Source organism: Anarhichas minor, unplaced genomic scaffold, assembly GCF_050575085.1.
Source record: "Anarhichas minor isolate MPS153535 unplaced genomic scaffold, ASM5057508v1 ptg000014l, whole genome shotgun sequence".
In the NCBI taxonomy this organism is placed as follows: domain Eukaryota; kingdom Metazoa; phylum Chordata; class Actinopteri; order Perciformes; family Anarhichadidae; genus Anarhichas; species Anarhichas minor.
In genome coordinates this window covers 7,943,849-7,971,354 of record NW_027466460.1, presented here as the reverse complement: position 1 = coordinate 7,971,354, position 27,506 = coordinate 7,943,849, and the positions used below count along the sequence as shown (strand labels likewise).

The following is a 27,506-nucleotide window of genomic DNA, read 5'->3' as shown; positions in this document are numbered from 1 at the left end:
GTCTGTAAATGCAAAAGAAAAAACCCAGGGGGTCCAGGCAGGCTAAACGGCTCCATTAGTGAGGAAACAAGTCCGCTGTGGTCCTGATTGGAAGAAAGTCACACTAATGGGAAAATAACTGTGGCCGTTTCGTTACTAGTTTTAGGGATTTTGGGCTGCTGGGTTTACAATGCGATTGACTGTTGATGAACGTGAAAATTACATTACAGATCACATTATTCCCAGCATTCCAGTTGGCCTCGTCACCATTGATGAGAGGGCCGGTGTACTTCAGGGTGAAACCAATAATGAGCTTAAGTGAGATTTATAGCAGAATAGAATAAAAAAGAGAGATGTGTGGTTCAAACACGGATCAAGAGACAAAGGCCGCCGATCAGGCCACATAGGCACATGGGGTGGAAGAGAAGCCTGAAGCAGTGTACTACAAGTATTAAGATGTATACAAGTAGTACATTAAAATAAATCCTAAATGGAATTTTTTTTATAGAATTTCAGCAAAGAAATGCAGAATCCAGCACTGCAAGGCAAGCACACCTTCCAGGTAGGTTACTTTGTCAACATCATAACAGTACTATTTACCACATGATGGACAAGATGGAGATAAAATGATTGAATTAACTTGACAGATGTAATATTCTACTTCATAGTATTATAAACCACTGTGCACCTCATTGATGAATAAGTCAAACTGAACTTCCGAGGTTGTATTGTATCTCACATTTCGTAAAACGCCTTTAACAATGTGGACGCTGACGAACAACAAAATAAGAAGAAGTATATACTGTCATATAACTGGCGAAATAATTCCACACTGTGTGGGTAGGAACAATCCAAATAAATGATAGACAGTTACAGTTAGATGGCAAAATATTTTAGTTGGTGTAAAGTTATAGACTGAAGTATTTTCTTATGCATTTAGATATTTTACGTAAGTAACAGCTAACCACTGTATTTGTTATTTATGCAGGATTTAAAAAGCATTTGTTCTAATAATATGATATTTTAACTGTCTTCCTTCTGTGTACAGAAAAGACTGGAAACCATAAACAACAAACTAGTGCTTTGTGTGCGACCACAACCCTGTAAAATAAGGGGAGCAGGCAATAAATCCTCTATTTTTCAGTGGCTACGATGCCGGTGGTCGTCGATTTCTCCATTTCCATCTTTTTTTTTTTTTTGGTGTTTTTTTTTCATAACAAGGAAGGTTCGGGGTGGGCATATCGTTAATAACGGAATAGTGATTCATCATTTAATTATGATTTGACAAATGCTCGCGCCTTCCCCATTCTCGGCATCCTCCTCCCTTTCAATTCTCCGCTCTGCCAAACTGTCACGCACTCCCCCCGTGGGATTAATTCGAGCTGTCTGTCTTTGTGAGGCTGCCGGCGCTCTCGGGGCGGCGGGTGCACGACACTGTCAATGAACAGAGAGCCTGACACTTCCAGGGAGCCGCACACAGACGCACGCTCCCCGCTCCCCTTGTTATTGTTTTCACCTTAACCCCTTCCTGCTTGCTTCCCTGCCTGCCTGCCTGAGTGTATGTGTATGTGTGTGCACCTTCCTCTCCTCCCATCTCCTCGCCTCTGTCTCCTTCTCCTGCTTTCTCCCCTGGTTTTTCTTTGCCCCCCCATCTCCCTCTTTTCTGTCTATCTTCTCTCTCCTGTCTATCGCTCCCCATCCACCCTCCCACCAGGCGCTCTCCTTCTCTCTCAACCCTTACAGAGAGAGGGACAGCAGCATCAGGAGGAAATATCACACAAAGGAAACGGTTGTTGTAGCACCAATGGAAAGACAGTGTGAACAGAATGGGGAAAGTCAAATCAATCAATTAAAACATTTATCTGCACGAATATAAAAGTTCAGAGAGAGATAACACATGTTAAGACTTAATAACTGGCCACAGCGTGCGCAGGATAGAAACTAAAAACTCAACGGACCCATTTTAAACCACGTCGAGCCGCCTGGTGGCAAGTGATGCTAATGGGTGGCCATTAAAAAAAAGGCATGTTTGAGTTGAACTGGAGCGCCTGTGTAGCCAAATCCAGCAGGCCTTAGCCCCAGCTGGAGAGATAAGGTTTAATACCAGGCACAGGGCCCAGCCTTATCTCCCCTACTGATAGAGAGAGCACCGGGGGAGAGGGGAGGGCAGGAAAGGAGAGAAAACAAGAGGGACAAAAACAAGTGTCTTGCAGGGTCCCTGGCTGGCTGGCTACGTGAGTGCGTCCTCCCACCGTTGGCATAGAAACTAATCCACGTTCACATTTAGCACCTGACTCATTTTTTTTTTTTCTTCTTTTTTTTTTTCACCTCCCTCTGTCTCTCTCCACGACCATGGTGCAGTGGGAGGTGGGGGAGGAGAGGGTTTTCGTGAGCTTTCTCCCTCTCATAATGATGCCCGTAGGAGGGAGGGGAGGGGAGGGGGAGAGAGAGAACAGTGAAGGAGGGAAGGGTGAGCCGGCTGGCTGGCTGGCTGGCTGGCTGGCTGGCTGACACCCTTGGCCTGGAGGATCCAGCTGTGTCTCTCTGTGGGACACGCACACACACACACACACCTAGATCCTCACTGTTGCTGCGGTTCGACGTCTTCTCGTTACGCCACACTTGAAGGACGGCAGACAGTATTGGAGACAATATTGATTGACCAGGCTAAACACACATAAACTCGCTGCTGGGAATCATGAATTGGTTCTGGCCAACGTTTAATTTTGGCCCAGAGGTTTGTAAATCCTGTCATGTCTCACATTCATTAAAACACACAGCGGATGTTGTTGTCTAAGCACTCCGCTCTCAACCTCACTTCTCTTCTCATGCAGACAAATAAACTGTTTTATTGTGAATACCTAAAGTGTTCACATTGTTCAAAGAAACTTGATTCTTCCAGTCACCTGGATTATAAATGTCTGGAAGGATATCTGGTACGTCTCAATAGTTCCATAAAGAAACCATAAGTGGAAAGAAGGGACTTTGTGTGAAGAGAGTGTGTGTGTGTTGAAGTTTTTCATCTTGATTAAAACTAGAAAAGCAGCTGGATACACCCTATTTTACTTGTGGTGTTGGCTGAAACATGAAAGCTGCTTCACCTTTACGCTAAGCCAACTGGTGATGGCACTCAATTTTTCAGACGCCACACTTGGCACCTTGCTTACTTCCTCATCTTTGCGGCGCAGGCAGGCACAGAATCAAGAAGCATCTAATTAAACCAGCTTAGATTTAGGCATGCTGTTGAAAGATTGATGTGTACTTTATAGGGATCATTTTTAAAGGTGTTCTTAAAAGTGAAAGATGTAGCATCCATAACGTTGTTTTACTCACGATGGACAATTTAAAAAATAAAAAAATAAATAAAAAAGCTAGAATTACCGCCTCACCTTTGAAGGCCTACGGCAACCATTCATGTTGCAGCCATGTCTGTCCAAGATGTCATCACTTCATACATTTTATCCTATTAGACATTTGTGTGAAATTGTCATCATCAACATATCAATTCTTGAGTTATGGCCCAAACGGACGTGAGGTCACAGACCCCCCCCCCCCCAAAATCGAATCAGTCCATCCTTGAGTTGGAGGTTTGTGCCAAATTTGAGGAAATTGCCTCAAGGCGTTGCTGAGATACCGCGTTCAGGAGAAAGGACCAGGCGATTAGACAGCTGCACAAAAAGGATCAAAATGGATGCAGCAAAATGTCGCCTTTCTTATTGAGCAAATTCTTCGTCCTTGTCAAAACCTCTGCCTACATTACCCACAATGCAAATTGACTGGCAACATAGATTCAGGTGTGTTAGTATCTGCTAATGTAGCCTCAAGCTGCTAGCCTCAAGCAGAGATGAGGGGCGGGTTACAGAGGTCTGCTAAGATCACTTGTTTTTATCTCCACAACCACATTTTTTCATTTTCAGACTCGTAGTCTTCAGCCCCAACCAACGCTGACTCAAGTGACATCACTTGAAGTTTCCCTGAACATACACGCTTACATTTCATTTATACAAATGGAACAAAAAAGTTGTGAATGCTTGTTTTAGTGAGTTTAAATGTAAACACACCTGACACATGCAATTAACTTAAGGGGATTACTATCAGGATGTTTAAAAAAAAAAGATTCTCTACAATCTGTGCATCCCTATTGTGCATCCAGAGACGTTTTTGGAGACATCAAAAACTGGCTTTAATTTGGTTGGAATCTAATTTCTAGGGCACACAGACATCTCTGACTCACTGACCAAAATGTGGATTTAAAAAAAGGTTTGAAAAATGTATTTTAAAATTGTGTAATTGTGCCAGCATTTTGATAGTCCGTCACAGAGACGCATTTCCAAATTAACTAGTTAAATTGCAACGTGGCGCTAAGACACCTATTTGACAACAACTGAATGAGACACTCGCATAAACAGACCAATTTCATGTTGTGCATATACACAACTGCGAACATACACTCATAAACACACCGCCACAGCCTGATGGGCTTAGCAAGGTGTTTATTTCTTCCCTTGACGTTGGTTGGCTCTCTCGCGTCACTCAGTCCCCCCCCCCCCCCCCCCCCCCCCCCAGTGGTGCAGCTCCCCCCTCTCAGTCTCTCCCTGTGACATCAGTCAATGAGCTGGAAGAAGCAAGAGACGAAAAGAGGCTGCTGGTGCGCCATCTCGCTTCTACCCCCTACTCCACCCCACCTCTCTTTCATTTGTATGTGTGTGCGCGCTCGTACACTCACACAATAGTCTCTTAAGGCTTTTGGAGGATGCTGTATGAGAGGAGTCTGAGGTGCTTTCCCGTGGCTGTCCTTCAACTCCCCACTTACCTTTCAGAAGAGCTCCCTGCTTCTGCGCTGCCCATGTCACAGCCATTGTCCCTAATTAGGGATTCAGGACCCCAGCCCATTCAATTAATGTGCAGCCACAATGCACTACAGATTCACCCCACTCTTCACCCTTACACCCCCTCCCCTGTCGCCCTAAAAAAAAGCCCTTTCCAACCTCTTTCTGCAGCAGAAGCACAGTTTAGAGGGGCTGATGTAAAAAGGACAGTAGTGTTGAGAGTACAGGAATGATTTTTGGTAAATTCAGAGGAACAGACTGAAGCTAGTTTAGCAAAAAATCTGCCGTTAAATCAGAAAAAAATAATATTGACTCATGTCATCACTGGCGGCAAAAGGGTTACACAGTTAAGAGTAAAATCATCACTAAATATCTTCCTCTACCTGAACTGCAGGAGGATAATGACTTTTTTGCACTTCTCACAGTGCATGATTATGACATAATGAAGAGGTCTCATGTATGCAGTCATACTGTATTTGCATAAGGGCAACTGAAGTCATGACACACTGGTAGTGCAAAGGCTTAAAGACAAATGGGCTCGTTTCCAATATGTTACCGGTTTAAGTACCTGGACTTGTTGGGGAAATCTGGGCAGGGCGATGAGAAGGAGAAAGTGTCTGCAAATACGGTCCCAGCTTTTCCGCTTCCAATAAGACACTTAACCTCCAGCTGTTCTGATGGAGCGGCTCAGTGGCCGACAGACTACCGTGTATTACTCCAGACAAAATGAGTTTTAAAGTAGATAGCAGAAAGTCCAATGATTCATCAAACTATGAATTTGATCTCCCCCTTCCCCTCTAGATATCTAGGGGAAGTCAATTTAAATCCATTTGTGACAAAAAACAAACACGCATTTACAATCTGAACCACATACGACACAGCGTTTATATATTTAAGTAGAAACTCCACAAAATACCTTTTAACAGGGAACAAGACTTAGGTCCCTAACTTACCTGCGCAAGCGCAACCGCAAGCAGTAGATCTTGGGTACACCAGCAGTGGGGGCGTCTCCAAGTACAGAGCCCCCAAAGGATCAGGTCACAGTGAGATTTTGCAATTTTGCGCTATACTTCACAATATTTGTTGCATTCCTCCTGATCCATAGGACCAGTTGAGTGTGTTGGTCCAGTCCGGATTTAATACACTGCCAGTTTAGGAGGGATGACGTGACATTTTCCATTATGCATTTATTGCTCATTACTCCCTTCAAACGGCGGAGCTCTGACAGCATACAGCCACTGGCTGTGAGCCCACCTGCAAATGTGCTGCCTGGCTGTGATGATTGAGGCTGGGCATTCTGGATAGGGTTAGGAATTGGACTGCCTGCATTAGTGGTTGAATCTATGATGCTATGGATATGGCTAGGTAGCTGTACTAACTCCTAACTGCTCTTATTAACCTTAGCCAAGACAGCATTGTTGTGCTGCACAGGATTTGAACCCACAGTGCTTCTCAACGCTCAGCCAGCACAACCTGTTCACTACACACATACAACCCCTACATGCGGTTCGGGTTTCACCCATTACAAACTATTGTGTCACGGCCATAATCATACGAAGGCACAGCCGTGTTTTGCAGCCACAACCATGACGAAAACGATGTCCTCCCACAGCTGTAGCCATACTCACAGCTGCGGCCTGCGTCAATCAGCCACAGTAGCAGGTCACATCAAATCGTAAAATGTGTCACAACAGCGTTCACACTGTAATACATTTTTAAGAATAAAACGTAGGGGTGTGTGGTGGTTTTTCTAGCAGCCTGCTGTCATTTGCAGGTGACTTGGTAATTTAATCATGCTAAACACAGTGGATGCGTAATGCCACTGCTCGCTGGCGAGGCAGGGATTCAACAAACTGAAGAAGCTTTTCATACAGTCTACATCAACTGTGACAACAGATACTGTAAGAATCACTCACATTACAGTGATTTATAGATCAATGCAAGTCTGCTTTACCGTGAATTAAGGGTTAATGTTTGTATTAAGTTGCTGTTGTTGAAACCAGAAAACAGACGTGGTTCTGAGACGTCTATTCTCAATACCCATTCTCCGCCAAAATACCAACAACTCACTTTGTCCTGCCTCATTTAAATGAACCTCCCACCTGTGCATCATGCTCTGTACGCTGGGCACCATGGGCAAAGTGAATTTCAAAGTCAGAATGTCGAGCCCTGGGAGTCTACAGCCATGCGAACGGCTCTTTGAGACTGTAGTTAGACACAGGGATGCTTTGAGCTAATTGCTAAAGTCAGCATGCTAACATGTAGACGATTACAATGCTAACGTGCTCATGTTTATCCTTAGCGGATGTCTTCTCGGCACCCAAGACGTATAAAAGAGGCGTGACACACAGCTGGAATAGTCTCAAACCATATTGCAATTGTAAGTTGTCAGGTCCTTGATTCAGTCGTGTCATAAACAAAACAAAAAAATAAAGTAAATAAATAGAGTTAAAATAGTAATTAATACTTTTCATAGAAACATTTGTAGCACTTCACACAATACAGACATGCCGCGTTGTGAATTGAAGTATACAAGTTATTGTAAAATTGGAGCTGTGCCCCAGGTCATATTTAATGGACGTTGCTTTAAAATCGAGGCTCCGAGATTAGGATGTCTCATTTTGTTGTCGCCTCCTCCGCTCGCATCTCCCATGGGACGGACTAGGACACAAAGCGAGGAAAGCAATAGAGGATGTACAAACTGGGAAATGGGAAAGGCCCCAGGTATAATGTTTACCATGGTCACCATCTTAGCTTAGCATGTTAAAAGAAGCTAACATTTACGAATTCTAAACACAAAGTAAAGCTGAGGCTGATGGGAATGATTTGTTTGCAGGCGTTTGCTCAAACCATACAGGGCCAAACTATCCGACCCCTATCGTCCACAACGCTCTGCTCCTGCCAATCAGCCCGCTGCTCCCTCAATACGAAGGGGGCCCAGCTACCCCTTAACAAAGATTGACCGTTTGCCGTCTTGGCGCCACAATGGTGGAATGAACTCCCCATTGACACCGAGACAGCAGAAACTTGACACATCTCATGTCACAGACGGAAAACTCATCCGTTTAGACCGCACCTTGGCCCAGAAAATATATACAGTGTATAAAAAATAAAAGCTTTTTCTCTATCTCCTATCGTCACTAAATGGAGCACTTGAAGTAGATCACCATATTTGATAACTGTATATGCAAATATGCAAATATACAGTATATACACATATCTTCACACATAAGAACATTGCTCTCAATTTCGGCTATTAGAGAAAGCCGTTCGATATCTAATAGAATTCATCCTTAACAGACATTAAGGATGAGTAACTACAGGATGGATTCATGGCAATCCACCAAATAGTTGTTTTGACATTTCCCTTCAAACCACGAACGTGAACCTCATGGTGTCGCTAATAGAAAAAGTCAGGAGATCACTAAAGTCAGCCGGCCTAATCCTCTGGAGAACACGCACGTCTATACAAATGAATGGCAATCCACCAAACAGTTGCTGAGATATTTCAGTCCGGACCAAAGAGGTGGACCACCAGACCGACATCGGCATCCCTAGAGCCATGCCGCAGGCGTAGCTAAAACAAAAAGGGAGAATCCTTTAGGAGGAGAAACAGAGGAGGGACAAACAGATACTCAAATGGTGCAGCAGCGGTTAGAATTGGCAGAAGTAGAAATACAATAAACAGTATGTTAAAAAAGTGTGTCACAGATACAGTAAGTGTAATAACGTTCAGGCAACGTGTAAACGCGATTGCAGTGAAGACTGGATCACACGTCTTGTAACATTTAACACAATCCCCTACACGTGATATGTAACAATACAAATATAAATGATGTACAGTATATAGAGCTTATGAATTCCCTATGGGTCTATATAAACATAAACATAAACATAAACATAAGCCAGAATCTCACAGCGTACGATGGGTACACACAGCCCTGCAGAGGCTGTGAAGACACCTCCAACTGAATGATACTTATCTATTCTTCTGTGTCAAATGATTCAATTACTTACACTCACCCAGACAGGAAATTAGGGATTTTATGTATGAAGTATTTTGAGGGGGTAGGAGGCGTGAACAGGCTTCTTAATGAAGCAAGCCTGCCACCGCTTATAATGAAGATATCTGAGGAATGGGAGAATTATTGCCTGACCTGTAGACCTTTAAGAGACATTTACAAACGCGCACACACACACACACACACACACACACACACACACACACAAACACACACACACACACACACACACACACACACACACACACGCGCGCACGTATTTGTCAATGAAAAATAAATGTACCTATTGGAAAACCTTTATGTTTTATTTGAATGTTGGGTCACTTATCCACCCTCTATTTAATCATTCATTCATTTTAACTGCCCTGTTCATTTTCCGGCTTACATGTTTTTTGACTCTGCTGTTTAGTGCCAAAACAGTGAATATGTGCAACCCAAGTTGCGCAATAAAACAAAAATACAGAGAGAAATGTAAGATTAGTGGACACCTTTGATGCCGACATCGAATAATGAACTGTTAATATTGCCGTTACCGTCTCAAAACTCAGGCTGAACTTAAAACTATTGAGATCAACAAAACTGAATGGATTAAAATGGGTGAATGCTGGTAATCAGGGGGTCCCAAGTTTGACTCTGGATACCACTGGATCGGTCCCTGCACATGCTCAGAGTATGCAAACATTTAGAGAGCTGCCAAAATACACATCGTAACTTATGTCATTATGCCATCAAATAAACAAACTGTGTATGTGTGAATGTGTATAAAATGGATAGATATAGGGCTGGCCAATATATCGATAATATATCGATATTGTGATATGAGACTAGATATCTTGGATTTTGGAAATCGTAATATCTTTTCCTGATTTTACAGGCTGCATTACAGAAAAATGATGTCATTTTCTGAACTTACCAGACTGTTATAGCCGTTCTTTTATTTGCCTTTACCCACTTAGTCATTATATCCACATTATTGATGATTATCTATAAAAAATTCATTTGGTTAAAAATATTGTGACATTTGATTTTCTCCATATCACCCGGCCGTAGATAGACAGATGGGGGCATTATGGTGGAAAAGTGGTCCGGGATGCTTGCCATACAACCGCAAAAGCCCCGGTTTGTATCCAACAGGGGACCTTTGTTACATCATCCCCCTCTGTCCACACATTTCCTGTCTTCCTCTCTGCTGAGTATTTTCAGGAACTTTCACATCCTTTATAAGATTAAAAGGATAGATTTGGTAAAGAATAAATATTTGTTGTCGGCTGTCTAAAAACTCAAATCTCAGCTTTATCTCATGAAGCTGACGTTAAGTTGAGATTTGACTATTTAGAAAGACGAAAGGCAGTCACAAAATTGCAAAGATTCACACAATGTGATGTCGAGTTACTTTCACATTTGGCAGCCGAGTTAAAACAGACTTGGAACTGCGTTTAAAAAGACAAATGGAGATGGAAATGTTAACGAAATAAGAAGAAAATAAAGAAAAACTACACAATTATGAGCTATGCTCAAATATAAAAGTATGGTGTCAAAAACTTTGCGCTCCGCATTATGTCACAACCATATTGAACTTTAAGTATCAATCTGTATACTCCATAGTATAGTAATGCAGCAAAGGGCTGAACATGCAGTCTAATGCCGACAATCATTGCAGCTGGTGTTATTCTTCAGCTTTTTTTTTGATTTTCACCACAACTAGTGAAGGGCAGGAGCTTCATTCTAAGTGGAATGTGTTTATCCTTCACAAATGTCAAACTGTTGTTGTCACAGTGCCGTTGCTACAACAGCCATGGTGTGCGGCAAGCAACTGCCCCATGGGCATATCACACAAACACACAGGCACGCATGCCCACACACATACAAACACACCTGTAAACATATACCGTGCACCGGTATGTCACAAACTGTCTCCTCCTCTCATCACATCCATATACAGTTCTCCTCCTCCTTCACTGCTATCCCACCCCAGCCTCAAATCCACACACTGAGCCTCCCCCGATGTTGTGGCCCGCCCGTGACAGTAATTGAGGGAAGCTGGCCGGAACAGCGCGAAGATGGGGGAGGAAAAAAAAGAAAAGGGAAGGATAGGAGGAGAGAGAGAGAGAGAGAGAGAGAGAGAGAGGGAGATGAGAAGAGGAAGGGAGGGGGAAACCATTCATCTGAGACCCATGGATGTGGAATGGCATATTACAGGTCTAATGTGTAATTAGATAGATAGGGAATAAGGTCAGTGTGCTCTGAGAGGCGGAAATCGCTGTCAACACAGTGCCATCTAGTGGTACAGAGACGCATTTATGAAGCGTCATCATCAGGTGGACAGTTGTGGAATGAATAGGCATCAAGTTAACAATGATTTATGACATAGTTTGCCTGCTTTGCTTCTCAAACTGTGTGCAGGTTTGCGGTCACATGCGCTGCCAGACAATGTGGCATTTGTTCATTATCGTCATGCGAATGGAGCACTGTTGGCCAGCTAATTTAAATCATATAAATCTTAAAACTTTGATTACTTTTAAATGGTAACAAACTGTAGATTGTTTGGATGAGCCGATTGAAATTGGCGAACACAAGAGTTCACGAGGCAGACAGAGACGCATAAAAACAAGAGACAGATACGTAGACATGTGTCTTAGTACTGTATGACCACCTGCGTTACATGTCTCCTGTGGTAATGCTGCAGTTCCTACCCCCTAATGAGAGATCCAGGCCTCCCCACCCTGTTTCCTGACGACAGGTGTTTGGTCCAGACCACTTGGAGACAGTCAGATCACATGACAGGAAGCTGCTAAAGCTGCTGAGCAACTTGTAAACACAGACAAATTACCATCCTGGGGACTGGGAAACATTCGCATGCTGCGTTTACAAGCCCTATGCATGTAATGCATGTATGTGCAGCTTTAAGCAGCTCGTCTGCAAAACTACAGATGTGCGTTTATAAAAGTTACTATTTCCATAAGGATCATGGGGAGTTGAAATTGTTTTTAGTACATAGTAATCGTATTGGCGTGTAGCATACAGGTATACTTTTTTTCATGCATTACACTTTGCTTTTCATGCTGAGTGGGTGAAAAAAAAAATGAATTTGAGACAGCATAGATGTATACTTTCCAAACACACTTATAGCACACAAGATTTTGGCAAATCTCTCCTAGCTTCTAAAATGTGAGATTTTGGTTCCTTTTCCTGTTTCATATAATTATGCATTAAATGTCTTTGGGGTTTGGACTGTTGGTTGACAACACAAATAATCTGAAGATTATTTTTTTACAATGTTTTCTGGACTAAATTGGTAGCAAATATAATAAGCCATATATTGCAGTTCCTCTTGTGTGTCTGCATTGCTTATATCATTTTTGTTTGATCTGTATTTGATTAATAAGCACTTTATACTCTGAAAAGTTATTTCATTGGAACTAACCCCTGAATTGTAAAAAGGAAACGGTAAGAACTAAAAACAAAAAACAAAAAAGAACAAAATTCCTGACAAAATGAATGCTGGACTGCTGGTTCCTCTGCTGTCTAAACCCTCCTAAATCAATCCGCTCAGCATATTCACATGTAATTTACAAGTGTGTGTGTGTGTGTGTGTGTGTGTGTGTGTATGCCGGCACACTCTTCTATCGTTCTATTACATGGGCCAGTGACTGCGCCATCTCTCCGGTTTCACCCCTCTGCTCTCCCAGACGTCTCATATTGCCCGGAGGGATGGTGTTGATGTGGGAGGCAGAGGGAGGGGGGAGAGGGGGAGAGGGCGGGTGAATACACACATTATCTGTCTGAGAGCAGCTCAAACCGCACGGCCGCAGCCTCCATCTCCTCTCTGCTGACTTCCACGTCTAACATTTGGTCGCAATAACCTGACATTGTTCACTGGCAATTGTTCATTTGGATCGGTAATGACTGCTTCATTTCATGAGACAAAATGAGTGAAGAGGCAGTGCTGAGAGATGCAAATGTGAAAAGAATCTTCCGAGGTTAAAGTCAGATAATCGTGTTATTTTACTTGTCTCAGAAATGTATTAAGCTGTATTTTATAAGAAAAAATACCCTCTCTTCATATTTAACACATGGTAATTAGTCCATAATTATACCTATATCAATAATAGAGCTGCGAGTATAGCCACACGGGTAGAAAAAAAAACATTTCACTACAAATCAATCAGATGGGCTTGGCTATATATTAGAATCAATCCTGCCCCCTGGTGGTGACAAAATAAATAATCCTGCGTTTTACAAAAGGTACATTAAGGCCAAATGAGTTCAGGTGAAGGTGATGGTAAAATAATAATCATAAAGTGATTGCCATTTAAAGAGAAATGACTGTTGGGTGAAGGACATGTTATAAAGTCTTATCAAAAGGCAAAGGTCGGTCATTCAAATGATGAAGCTTTATAGGCAATCTCTGGACTCAACACTGGCTTATCATGTGATTTGATTCTGATTAGACTGGCAGGTTTCTCTTTCTGTTCCTCTTGCAGAACAAAAAAGGAACAGCAAGACATTACTATTGCTGTTGTTGTATCATTACCATTGCCGTCAGTGTTATTATTATAATTTTAATTTTTCTTTCTTACTGAGTTTTAGGCCTCATTTTGGCCTTGTGGGTCAGTGCATTTTTTTAAAAATGTTGTTAAACATTGCTTAGTATCATTCAAATGTTCGAAGTAATGTTTGGGTGAAATAACTTATGGTGTTTGTCAGCTTCTTTATAAATCGATTCTCCTCGCTTCCTGTGCCTCTATAACATTTTAGGGTGTTAATAAGTCTGTCAGGATCCGACCATACACACTATCTCATCTGAGTAATCGTCTCAAATCCATTAAATAAACGCCCGCCTCCTCAACCACAGGAAGTCTGCATGCAGCAGTGTGACAGGCAGACCATTTTATGTGGACGCAACACACACAATGAAGAGAAATGGAAACCTCAAGTTTACATCAGCAACTTCACAATCCAGGGTTCCCACAGACTTAAATTTCCATCGAATGACTTTTGGTGCAGAAACTCTGTGACAAAACAGTGCTTTTGCCGTTGCTTCGACTCACCCATGTCAACAATCTACCTTTCTTTTGGAATCCTTAGTCTTTATATTTGGGATGCACAAAGATATACAAATATGCAAGTTTTCCAAGGACCCATCCCTTGGAAAACTTGGATATTTGACAAAGTTTTGCATACTGTGACGTACAGACGTGGAGGCAGCTCTGCGTATAAGTCGCACGCCATACTTTCGACAACATCAAGCTCACTCTGGCCCATATTCTCTTACACAGTAGTAACATTTTGGCTGCACTGGCTGCCTGCTCCAAATGTCATCTATTTTTAATTTCTCATACTTATCCTGACCAGGAAATGACTCAAATCAAATTCAACACTCTTCCATAAGTTCACAGGAACCCCGACCACCCATCCGTGTGAGAGCAGAGGGCCAGTTCTGATGGCAAGAAAAACAACAGGGCAGAGACGACTGACCACACCCGTAACCACAGTTCAACTTGTATCAGAGCTGCACATCAGCTCTCTACGCTCCATTCTGTAAATACTAAAACACACTGGGTGTTCTTTTAGATCTCTAATAAGAGGTGGGAATATGAATGCTACCGGAAAACAAGTACTACAGAAATAGCATAATCCTCCCATTCATGCACTTGCTGCTCGCTATGAATTTCCTTAATAGCCGTCGGGCGATTTTAGAAGGCTGGCTCTCAGCTGAGGATGAAGGCATTTTGGCCACCCACACACCTCCGAGATGACTAGCTCAGGCCGGAAATCATTGAGGGGAAGAGCTGATCCGTTGTAACAGTATGCTTAAAAACCTCTCGATAGCTTTACGTCCACGAGACTGTGAAGGTAAATGGTACAGAAAAAGCTCGTTATCAACATTACTGTGTTGAATAAATAGGCTTAAAAGAAGTCTACACAACATTACAACTCATAAATATGTATTTGTGAAGAACAGCGAGCTAGAAAACACCAAAAATGTGATATCAAGATCACATGGTAATGAAGTGAAACTAATGGTGACGTGTTGCGTCAGCAATTCTTTTTATTTTTTTTTTTGAACAACCCTCTCCCTGGTGCTGCCCTGATTAACAGCTTGGTTGCATTAAAAGGTCTGTATGCCGTACAACCGACCTAAAGCAAGGCAACTTTGTAACAACTAGACACCCTGAGAGAGTCAGTCAGTCCGACTGTATCATCACAAAAGAAGTGGTTTTCCCTTTTGAAAGATACAAGTTGGTCGATGCATTTACCATAACAAATTATAAAAAACACAGTTCTCCCATTAGGTCATAAACATATCATAAAGCTTCTAGTTTCGTTTGTGTAAGCATATCTTAAGGTGCTGCCTGTAATCACTGTCATAATAAGGAGGAATGATCTCACCTCCTTTATTAATCATTATCCAACCTTGGAAGTACTCAAATGCTGCTTTTATTACCCCAGGCTGCAAGAGCGTGTTGAGATCCTGTCCACATCCTGGAAAGATAAATAGCCGTAAACTGAAAATACAGTATACGTTTTAATATCTCCAGACAGAATAAAGGAACTAAAACTGCTCAATATTAGCATGCGGCCAAACCTTGACCCCAGGCAGTACAATAGACTTCTTGTTCCAGCAAACTAAGTCAACTGCTGTGAGAAATTTACGTTAGCGTTTTGACAGTTTTTTTTCCATGTGTTCATCTATTTGACCATCAAAGGGGCCCATTGGCTCGAGACAGTCACACATACGTGGGTGGTGGCTGCTGAGTGTGCATGCGACTGGCCCAACAAGAAAACGGCAGCCGGAGATAAGGCTGAGAGCTCACAGCTATACCTCTCTGCCTCCGTGCTCTGCTCTCCATCCGAAGCCAAGTCCTAGAAACTCTGCGGCCTTGTCGGCCTCTGACACGCTCACAAACAGCGTATTTAAGTAATGTGTGTGTGTGATGAAATGAGACCAAGGGTGGCGCAGACATTACACTCGGCAGCTACAGAACCTGGGCGTGACCCTGGACGACCAACTGTCATTCTCAGCAAACATTGCACCGGTTACACGCTCCTGCAGATTCCTGCTCGACAACATCAGGAGGATTCGCCCCTTCCTCACTGATGAGACGGCGCAGGTGCTCATCCAGGCTCTTATCATCTCCCGCCTGGACTACTGCAACTCACTACTTGCCGGAGCCCCGGCGTCGGCCATCAGACCAGGTGTTCAATCGCCCCAAGTTCTCCCACACAACTTGCCTTCTCCGTTCTCTACACTGGCTCCCTGTAAGAGCTCGCATCCAGCTTAAGACTCTGGTGCTAGCCTACAGGGCAGTGAAAGGAACAGCTCCTTCCTATCTCCAGGCCATGGTCAAGCCCTACACCCCCGCCCGACCACTTTGCTCTGCTGCCTCGGGGCGATCGGTTGCCCCGTCGCTCAGAGGTCACAGCTATTTTCCCCACTGAATTCCCCACTGATGTCAGGACAGCAGAGTCGCTGCCCATCTTTCGGCGCAGGCTGAAAACTGAAAGCACTTATTGTATTCGTATTAGTTTGTTTCTGCACTGTACTTCTGCTCTGGTTTATGCTCTTAGATGCTTGTTTAAAAAAGGAGATGCACTTATGACTTCTGGTGACTAGTAGTTCTCTTGAATACCGATGTTGAATACACTTATTGTAAGTCGCTTCGGATAAAAGCACCTGCTAAATGACTAATGTAATGTACTCTCTACGGTGTCCTGTTCACCGGACTAAACCTGAGACGCTGAGATGTGCTTACCGTGTTAGATAAGCAAACACCACACATATGGCTGACACTGTGAAATAATATGTGCATGAGATATTATATTGAAGAGAAAAAGACCGGAAGCCATTTCAAAAGACGCCACTAGCTTTCACACGTTCCGGTGAAATTAGGAAGAAATGTGTCACGCCATCACCGGACACCAAATTATGAGAACATGTTAAATTAAAGAGGTTTACAGAAACGTGAAACATCTTCAGGACCATAAGAGTATGATTCTGCATTCACAAAGAGGACAGATAATCTTTCCATTGACATTTGATGGCTATTTTTTTATTATTGTTTAATCTTTATTGAACCAAATAAAACCAATGGAGATAAAATCTCTTTTCCAATGGCGATCAGCCAAAGTAGTTAAACGTTGGATACACGTAATAAAATGAATTACAAATGGCGCAGAGTAAAAACGAATGTGCACGCATCAACAGAAGAGATTAAATATACACACAAGAACAGTTTATAGTAAAACCTTCAATTAGCTTTTGTGTGGAACTGGTAAAGAGATGAGGGTGTCAAGATCGAGTCGAGCCTGCAGGTCATTCCAAGACCAAGGGCCATAATAAAATAAACTCTTAAGTCTAGCTTAATACCGGACCTGAGAGTGTAGTTATTTTACTTTGAGCATATGTACATGAGTAACTTGCCTTGAATGGCCTTGTACATTAAAATATGCCGGCGCTGCATTCTGCACATAGCAGGTGAAGCTCAACCACAGAGATTGCACAATGTGCACTGATGAGTCATGTAGCCTGAGCTTGAATACAATCTCAAAGCAGCATGTTAAAGGGGGTCAAGTAAGGCCACCATTAAATGGTACCAGCCTAGTCTGGTCTAGCTGAGACAGGAAGGATGGAGAGAAACATACCTTGTCTGTACAAGTCACCCAGTGACAACTTCAGTTTCTTAGTTAGAGTTCCAATGGGACGCTTGAAATTAAGATTTTCTGGGCCAATCAAATGCCCAGTTATTTATATGCATCAACAAACTAAATACCAACACCATCAAGGGTGAGAGGGAAGGGACCTTAGTATTATTGGGTGCAAATAGCGTAGCCTCAGGTATGTTTAGGGATGCACCGATACCAAAATTGAGCCCCTATCAAGCTCATATGGTTGCATCAGGTATCGGTTACAATAGGGCAAATCTATTTAATTCAATTCTCTATGTATATACTATATGGATTATAAACCGGAAACTTAATTCCGGTTTCAATTTTGACCAATTTGTTGCTGCATTAAAGCGATTTTGAACATTTGTTACCAAGTTGCTGGTGTACAATTGATCCTTTTAATAATAAACAATTCAGTACATTTATATCATATCAATTATGATATAATAATTATTCATTATAGAAATAAGAAAATGTATGTTTTATACAATACTAATTGCACTAACGTCCAGTGATTATATTAAATGTGTTCCTGTCATACTCATTGTCAGACAACGTTCAAGCTAATTTGTCTTGTGGCAAAAATCTAAAGCGCCATACGAATCTCTTTTTTAGATTTGAACAGCCTAAATGTCCCAGAATCATAACGGCACACTGCGGGTAGATTTATATGGAGAAATATTTTCACAGAATGAGTCCAGTCTGGTTTGATTTGCCAGGAGGCCTTCCAATCTAATACATGCTGCGGAGTGACCGATAAAAATATGGAGATCGCTTCTGTTTGTAAATCGCCCTCTCTGAAGTATCTGGTAGAAATGTCACACTTTTGCCAGACAATAAGGAATCAAACAGAGAGAGGTTGAGAGTTAAGAAGCCATGACATGGTCAAACTGGCCTCTAAAAAGTGAGACAAAGACAGGCCTTAATCCAGCGTCTACACTCACAGACTTTGAGGCCCATTACTACAAAGACTGTGAGCATTTCGGACTGTCCCACTGTCAAATCTTTGTGATTAAGGACCCTCTCGCAGAGATTTTCAGCCCTTTATGAACACTTCCATAAGTCCTCATTTTGGCAGACTTTGCCCAAGGGAATTACCCAGAATATGAAATGTGACCTTAAACACTGGGTTACCAGTGGGAGCTGGAGACGTAAAAAAAAAAAAAAAGGATTAAAGATGGTACATAAAAACACATGCAAGCAGAGGCTATACTACACAGTTTTACTCATCAAACATTTCATTTTGTTGTTGAAGCTGTTCTGACAAAAACAAGTAAATAGATTATTTGAAATGACCTCTCATCTCGTGAGGCAAAGGCCTGCAAGACGTTCAAATCAGGGATACATTGTATGGAAAATATTCAATAAACATCTCAGCATTGCGTTATCAGCTCCATTATATTTTGGCAAAATCAGTAAAAAAAAAAAGACGAATTTAAGACTAACTGCATATTATGACTGAATGAATGAATCAATTAAGTAGGTATTAAAAAGTAACCTCAAGTATAAAACAAAACTTTCCACTCCCTGTCTGGCTGTTATCCCTCTACTCGTGGTAAGGGTTCTGACAGAAGGACTTCAAAGCCAAAATACCAACAAAACAAAAGATGTTATCAGCAATACAGTGTACTGAATTGTGTGTGTTTAACCTCAGTCACATTTTGCGATGTGCCTTTGATGTAATGTGCAGTCTGCAAATAGTGGAGGACAGGCTAGACCAGTATAGAAGAAGGTCTTATCAGGACACAAGTGAAATTGAACGTCAACAGAGAACGACGTTGAAATATTGTGCAATTCAACCTCAGATCAGCGATACGCCCCGGGTCTAAAAATCTGTTTGTATTAATAGTTTTAATTCTCTGGGAAGTGTCAGGCAAATGCAATAACACAAATAGAACAATGTGAAAGGCCAGTGTGAAAGTAGGACAGAGCCTCAAGCCATCACAGCATTGTGAAATACCACATATTGTGTAGAATTGCTAACCAGCAACAAGAGGCTATCAACAGGAGTGTGTCTCTACATGGCTTATAGAAAGCTATCTGCTGATACCACTGGGTGAGGGCAAAACTCAAGTATGACAGTTACTGGCATACTTAACAAATATTTGTTACATTTGCTTATATAAGGCTGATCTGAAGAGACAGAAATATAACATTTTCCCTTTTTCTATTTGACATTGACTTAACTACTAAATGGGCTTTAGAAAAAATGTCCTTTTTTTCTGTATGCACAAGGCAAGCCCACTCTTTGATGTGGAAATGACAGAGAAAGAGTAAACAGAAGTAGAAAAAAACAACAACCAGAGTTTGATGTGCCCTGCTGCTGCTGCAAATAGGGCATTTTAAACTTTTACATATCTAGAGTCAGTACATGTTATTAGAAAAATAATTATATCCGTGTAAAGATGTTAAGTGCCAAGTGTTAAATTCATTAGCACAGTCAGTGTTTGCAGTCAAAAGGGTAGACAATCAAACCATTTAAAACATGCAATAAAAAGGGGGATTTCAAGCGCACAGTCAGCAGGAGATGATTTCATTCGCCGGGACTCAGAGCAGAGGTATTCCCCTACTCGGCTGTCGAGGCCAGTGCTTTGGCCTGCACAGCAGTGTTAGTATGCAAAGCACGGTAGAGCGAAAATGTGAATGATGATAGAGGCCACATGCTGTAACATCATAATTCCAAGCGCCCGACTGCTAAACTGAGGTATGGAAGAGGTTCTGTGACAAACACCATGAAGATCCGACAGATTACAATGATGCCCCCACATCACTGTTGACCACTCTCCAAACTATGCAGCTAAATTTAGCGATGACGAGGAGTACTTTCGTCCGAGAGCATTTTTTTTTCTGACCAAAAGAACGTTCCAAATGCACCGATGTCATGAGTCAAGCCCTACAAAGAAAAACCGCCGAGTAAGACATGTTTGATGATGGCCTTGGTTGTCATTAAAAGCAAGCTTTGATTGTCCCTTTTTTTTTTCACTACATAAAAGTGGTGATCTGTTTATTCTTCCATACTTTAAACAGAACATAAAAGGCATAAGCCATAACGTCTGTAATCATTCACAGTGCCCTTTTATTTCACACCAGACACACACACACACACACACACACACACACGCACACACACACACGCAGACACACAAGCAAGCGCAGACACACCAGGGGACTTCCAGACTAACACACCTCCAACCACATTCAACCTCCATCGCTACAGGCTGTGAACCCCGAGACAAACACACATTCCACACAGGGCTGCTCATATTTACACAGATAAACAGAGAATTAAAGCCATTGACATACACCACCACCACACTCCAACCAACATATACTGTATGACCAATGAGAGCTGCAACTACAACAGACAATTAGTGTCCCATCAAGCCGACACACACTGCTGACGAGCTGGTCATGTCACAGTCAATACTCATTTGTATCATTTCAATGCTCTCACATACAGGGGTAATTCTATTCTGCTGCATAATCAGAAATAAATTAAAAATGATTATACTACTTTTAGTACAATTCTGTATGCAGAACTTGTACCTGTAGTATTTCTAGGCAACATTTTGGTATGACTACTTTTACTTCAGTGAAGGATCTAATTACTGCTTCCACCATTGGTAAAATAAAATAAAATAGGCAGTTCATTCATTATAATTCGATTATGTATCACTGCAGCGCTCAGGAACTAGGCCCACAACCATGCTGAACAATCAACATCTTATACTCATACAGGCAGTATGACTTGTTGTGGTGAAGACAGAGCTTGTGCGTTTTGTAATGACAAAAATAAGTCTGAAAGCCACAGACGCCACACTAGCACTACCCACGCTGATTGCACGCAGGCTAGTCATATGTGTAGGTCTGAATAACCTAAACCATCATTTAATCCCCACATGTCAAGACTAAACTTCCTCAGTCTGAGCACAGTGTCACCCGTCATTCAATCCACAGATTAAAAGACAAACGTGACGTATGTTATTTTGATAAAGCGGAGTAGCGAGCAACCATTGTTCCATCTATGACAAACAATAAGTCTTTCCATCCTCATCTCACCCAACACACATTTCATTTTACTGATCAATTATCAGTCACATTCCTGACAGAGGCGTAGCACACCGTTCATGTGTTATTGTCTCTCCTCACATCAGCAGTGGTTGAGCAGGTTAAAAAAAATAGAGAAGCATGACTATGTAGCTTCACTATGACTTGTCAGTTTCAGTTATTAAGGCACACAATTACTAATTGTCTATATTAACTGCTTTACACACAGCAGCTGCTTTCTCTTCCATTGTGGAGTCATTTTGTGAAAGGCCTCCATTCAGATGATGCATTTGGTCCTCTACTCTGTTGACACAAATACAACTATTGTTCCATCCACAGCACCCTATTAAATATCTATTTCAGTCAGCTCAGCAAAATCTTGACCCTTCAAAGATGACCTAAAACAGTTGTAATCAGTCATTATTCTCATTAATGTTTTCTGTTTTGTATATTTCCAGAGAAACAGCAAGCTCACTGGATCTAAGAGCAGAGGCAGGATTACTAACCAAGCAAACCATCCTGAAATCTACTGAAGTGATAGCAAAAAAAAAAAGAAATATTTATTTGATTTATCAATATTACTATATTGATGAATAAAATAAATATTTAATTCGGGATCATGAGCACAGGCTTGACAATAACCACTAACATGCACTTGGCAGGCAGACAGCTGAGATGTACAGAATAGAGCTCAACAACAAACGATAACCAACCACACCTAAAACCCAAAACCACCAAGCATCTTAAAATCTCACATCATCATGCAAGCAAATTAATCCAACAATTCTAAAAGCAAAGCCAACACATAGTGACAAATAATGCAACAATCGCAAGAGCCATTCAAAGGCATAAAAGCAGCGTTTAATCTTACCTTGGGTGGCTTGTGGGGGAGGCCATGCCAGGTTACATCACAAGGAGCAGTCTCTCCATTCTGCAATAGGTCATCGGGACCTAGGCCTACATTAACTCATGTTCCGGAAATCATCTGTGGGGCAAGTGTGAAGTACATCCACGATGGAAGAACAGGTGTATTTTCCCCCCGATTTTAAACAAGGAAGTCGGCATCTGGCTCTGATATGCTGGCGGTAAAGCCGAGTTTGCCTGAGTTTTTGCTGGCATGATGGTGGCCGTTCCTTCCCGTGCTGGTTTAGCTTAACGCAGTTATCCAAATCCTCACTTGTTTGTGCCGTGTCCTTCTTGGCCACCCAACCTTGGTTTCTTTAAATATCTTTGCTTTGACATGTTAATTATATGGCCTAGTAAATTAGTTGCCAGTTTTTTTATGAAACCGCAAAGTCTGAAAATATCCAAACCTCGACTCCTCCACGCGCTTATTAATTCGACAGGAGACGGCGACGCACACAAACTTTTTACGCACAACGGTAGGTCAACCCCGCACACCGACATTGGCCACGGTATGCTAATGACGTCCCCAGTAAACAATACATATTTACAATCGTTAAAAAAATAAAAATATGTATACATCCATGGGTCAATAAGGCTAGGCCTGGTCTACTATATGATAAGCTATGTTGTATTCCTGGTAAGTCTTCAAACTCTTGGATGCATTAGCCTTCTCAAACCTGCCAACCTGGCCCAGGGGATCAATCTTGTCTTTGGGCCCCAAGCAGATGAATCCACTTAAGGGACACTCCTCCTGTTTTTGCCCATTTCTGTTATCATACTATCTTTACATTTTGCAATCAAAATTAATCATTAATACGCCCCCTGGTCCCCTTACAGCTGTCACACACTTCATCAACTTTACAAACATATCAGTTGACGAAACAATCACACCCCAACGTCCACATAGCTGTTCTGGAGCTTTTGCTCACATCTCATGATCTTCATCAGCTGATGGGTGTATGCTCGGTTGCCATGGAACTGTACTTAAACCTGCATATTTTATGAGAACTTTCTTGTTATTCACGCGAGGAGAAGGAAAATACAAATTGTTTAAATATAAAAAAAAGCATCTTTATATCCAGAGCTGCTACTGAATGGACCTTGGCTGAGATTGTATTGTCTTCTTCTGTTTTCAGGTCCAAAATAAACTTTAAGACTTAGTTGCAGCATCCAGTGAGACACACGTCACATTTACAGAACGAACCGCAGAAGCAGCGTTTGACATTGTGGAGAACTAGTCACATTCGTTGTGAGGAGTTGAGGAGGTTTTGCGCCGTCTCACATCAGGATCGCGCCGACTGTGGCAGCGCGCATGCGCACGATCGCGCCACTGCAGCAACAGCCACTGACGTCACCCATTCAAAACACCATAGGCAAGCCCAGACACACACCGACCGATCGCCGGACAAGCGATGCACCGCTTATACTCATCCGAACCCAGACGACCTGTGGACCGGACGGACCGACGAGACGGGGACGAAACCGTCGCACATCAACACTGAGCTGTGACTACTCGAACCGCGCTCCCTGGCTTCCTCAAATACTTTTCGTATACCTGTCAAGACGACAGAAGTGATAAGATACGCGCCTGCGTTCTCTCTGCAGATTTCTGGACATGACTTTGCAGGATAAACTGACAACAGCGGCAGCGACGGGAAACACGGCAGATGTGGAGGAGCTCCTGCGGGAAGGAGCTCAAGTTAACGGGGTGAACCGTTTCGGACGCACCGCTCTACAGGTCGGTGCCAGACGAACTTAACATCATTAACCTCTTTAAATGACAACACATATTGCGCACAGGGGAGACTTTTTCAACCAGTCTGTTGTTTCTTTATTTAGTCTGGTGGAAAAAAAAGAAACGCACCTCAAAATGACGCAGTTGCGTGCATCTTTGAGGATTTATAGGTCAAACTTCGGCTAACTTTTATTGAGGGAATATAGCACTGCCCAGCTTTCCTATCGATGTAATATAATTCACCATAAAGCTACATGAAACGAAACTATAACTTTATATGAGCCTTCAGACGGCTGCACGAGTTACAACAGACATAAGGTGTTACTCTGGATTATTCATTAGCAGGCCAAACACTAAAGCATATGGCCGACAATACATTTATGGAGCATTATGGTTGCGTTAAAAAGAGAAAATAGTCTCATCAAAGCGCTTCAATGTCCTCATAAATTCTAAATTTAAAACAGGCTATTACAGCAACAAATTAGCAGAATTTACACCTTTCACTCACAAACAGTATAGCTATTGCCCACCGCGCATACTCTTGTAAATCAAATAGTATTTTATGTGAAGGGATTACGCCTCTCAATATGCAGACTCGGGGTCATCTGTGAAGACGGCATGCATCATAACTTACCGTCACCGAGAGTGTGCTGAGGAATAACACAACTCTCCTGTCCTCTCAAGTTAGTGTCATAATATAATTTATATTAAAGGTCTGAGAAAACGTAAATGACAACACATATTGCGCACAGGGGAGATTTTTTCAACCAGTCTATTGTTTCTTTATTTAGCCTGGTGGGAAAAAAAATAAACGCACCTCAAAATGACGCAGTTGCGTCTAAAAGGCTGCAGCTCAAATTTGGTGTGTTAAATGTGCTTCCAGTGGCTCATCTTTCTCATATTTCCACTCAATAATTTGAGTGCCGGTAAATAAAATTGTAGTTCATGCGGGGGCCTGCTTTGGTATTTTTTTCAAGTATCTCGAGCTTCAGTTCACAAAGCTCCTAATGGCAAGGTCCTTCAAAAACATGACTTGCCTTATAGGCCCATTTCCTAATAAAGTTGATAAAATGTCTGGGTTAGAATTGAGTGATTAATTCAGTCAGTGAGATTTTATTAAATTGCAGGTCCTTATGCTCTTTTGATATAAATGATGTGTTTGTATCTTTACAGTCAAATCAAATCAAATCAAGTGCGATTCTATAACTCACGGTTATTCTCTTATGAAGGTGATGATGATGGGGAGCACGCCGGTGGCTCAGCTGTTACTGGAGCACGGAGCGGATCCCAACGTGACGGACAGAAGCACCGGGACCACACCGCTGCATGACGCGGCCAGGACGGGCTTCCTGGACACCGCGCGGCTGTTGGTGCAATTCCGGGCTGACCCGCAGGCCACAGACAATAACAGCTGTCAGCCGATCGATTTGGCCAGAGAGAGCGGCCATGTCGAGGTGGTGGATTTCCTGCAGTCTCAGTGAAACAGGCAGTGACGTTAAGATATTTATGTTTTGAATTGGGGACTCTGAGACACGGGGCCTGAAGAGGCCTGCAGACTAAATTATGTCGACTGTTCTGCTGTAAAACACTTTATTTATAGGCCTACCTCCGATGTTTTGCTGATGGGCATCGTTATTTTATTTCTTAACGAAATATGGGTTAGAGTCGCTGTTATGACAAATAATAAATATAGCCCAGTATTACACAGATCTAACGCCAGCTATTTGGGATATTCAGTTTATAGCGCCGTTAACACAATTTGTTGAATGTTAGTTTATCTTCCCCAGTATAATTCAAATATTTCAATTTGCCTACAAGTAAATCCCATTTTTTATAATGTAGTTTTTACTATTGCTCAGTAATTTGTATTTTAAAAATAGGATTAATGTTGGTTTTCGTCATAAATCGTATGAGAATGCCGTATTTTGAATATGTTTCCATGTCAAATATTTAAACAAAGCCCTTCAAAATGTTTTGCACATTGAACATTATTGTCCAACCGATCCACAGTTCTGTAAGCATTGTCGTTATTCTGCAGAAACATGGAGTCCCAATTCCTGTTTGTACAAATGCTTTTCAGAACTCGCTCATTATGCACTTTAATAAAATGTAAGATTTAGTGTTTTACGGTATAAACAGAAGAGAAGCAGGAGTAATATGCCGCACATATTGTCTGAAGGACGGATTACCAAAAGGTACAAGACAGTAAAAAATAAAAAATAAAATAAAAAGCAAGCCATGATTATTTGACTATATGCTAAATTTGATAGAAGTTGATTGACTTACAGCACCAGAGTAGATTTATTTTTTTTGTCAACTAAATATGTTTAGAAATTACTTTTCTATATAAGAATGGACGTCGGGTTATTGTTGCACACTGAATGGGTCGCAATTATGAGTCAATAGCCAAAGGTAATGCGTCGCTGCTTTGCAGTTCAAATAAGGACAAACATGAAAGGAGACAAAATATTATTAAAACACAACTAGACTCATAAAATATATGCAAGGCTTCTACGTTTTGGCGAGTTAAACATTAGCTTGGTTTAGTTTGTTAAGCCGAGCTGTTTTTATGGCTTTATGCAACCAAAGGGAGGTTTGACAATAGCACACAGTAAAGTCCCCAAAACCACGACGGGCATAAATAACGCTGCTGTTTTGTCTCTTGAGTTAAATGTTCATGCATAGGTCCAGTATACAGTCTTAGGCCTGCTATTTCAACTTTACCATGAAAAAGCGCTTTTATCTCAACAATAATTCACTGAATGTCAAACAGGAAGCTGTTTTTAGACATTGTTTTTTAGACCGAGCATCTTCCTCCTTTTTTTGTATGCTTCATTTTTGAGTCTGTGAACATATATATATAGCTAATGTGACTTGCCAAAAAGCTCCAGTTTTGTCTCATCTGTCCAAAATTCAAGTCTCAAAAATGAAGCATACAAAAAAAGAACACTGTACCTACTGTGAAACATGGAGGAGGCTCGGTTATGTTCTGGGGCATGCTTTGCATCTGGCACAGGGTGTCTTGAATCTGTGCAGGGACAATGAAATCTCAAGACTACCAAGGCATTCTGGAGCAAAATGTGCTGCCCAGTGTCAGAAAGCTTGGCCTCATTCGCAGGTCATGGGTCCTCTAACAGGATAATGACCCAAAACACAGCTAAATACACCCAAGAATGGCTCAGAGCAAAACATTGGACTATTCTGAAGTGGCCTTCTATGAGCCCTGATCTTAATTCTATTGAACATCTGTGGAAGGAGCTAAAACATGCAGTCTGGAGAAGTTTGCTCACGAGGAGTGGGCCAAAATACCTGTTGACA

General features: G+C 41.9%; 1 protein-coding gene across 1 annotated transcript; it reads left to right on the top strand.

Moving 5' to 3' along the window:
* The first annotated feature begins 24,068 nt into the window (after nucleotides 1-24,068).
* Nucleotides 24,069-25,669, top strand: cdkn2a/b (cyclin-dependent kinase inhibitor 2A/B (p15, inhibits CDK4)). Its single transcript, XM_076091958.1, has 2 exons — nucleotides 24,069-24,191; nucleotides 25,418-25,669. Exons 1-2 carry the CDS (start codon nucleotides 24,069-24,071, stop codon nucleotides 25,667-25,669), a joined length of 375 nt encoding a protein of 124 aa, XP_075948073.1.
* The last annotated feature ends 1,837 nt before the right edge of the window (nucleotides 25,670-27,506 follow it).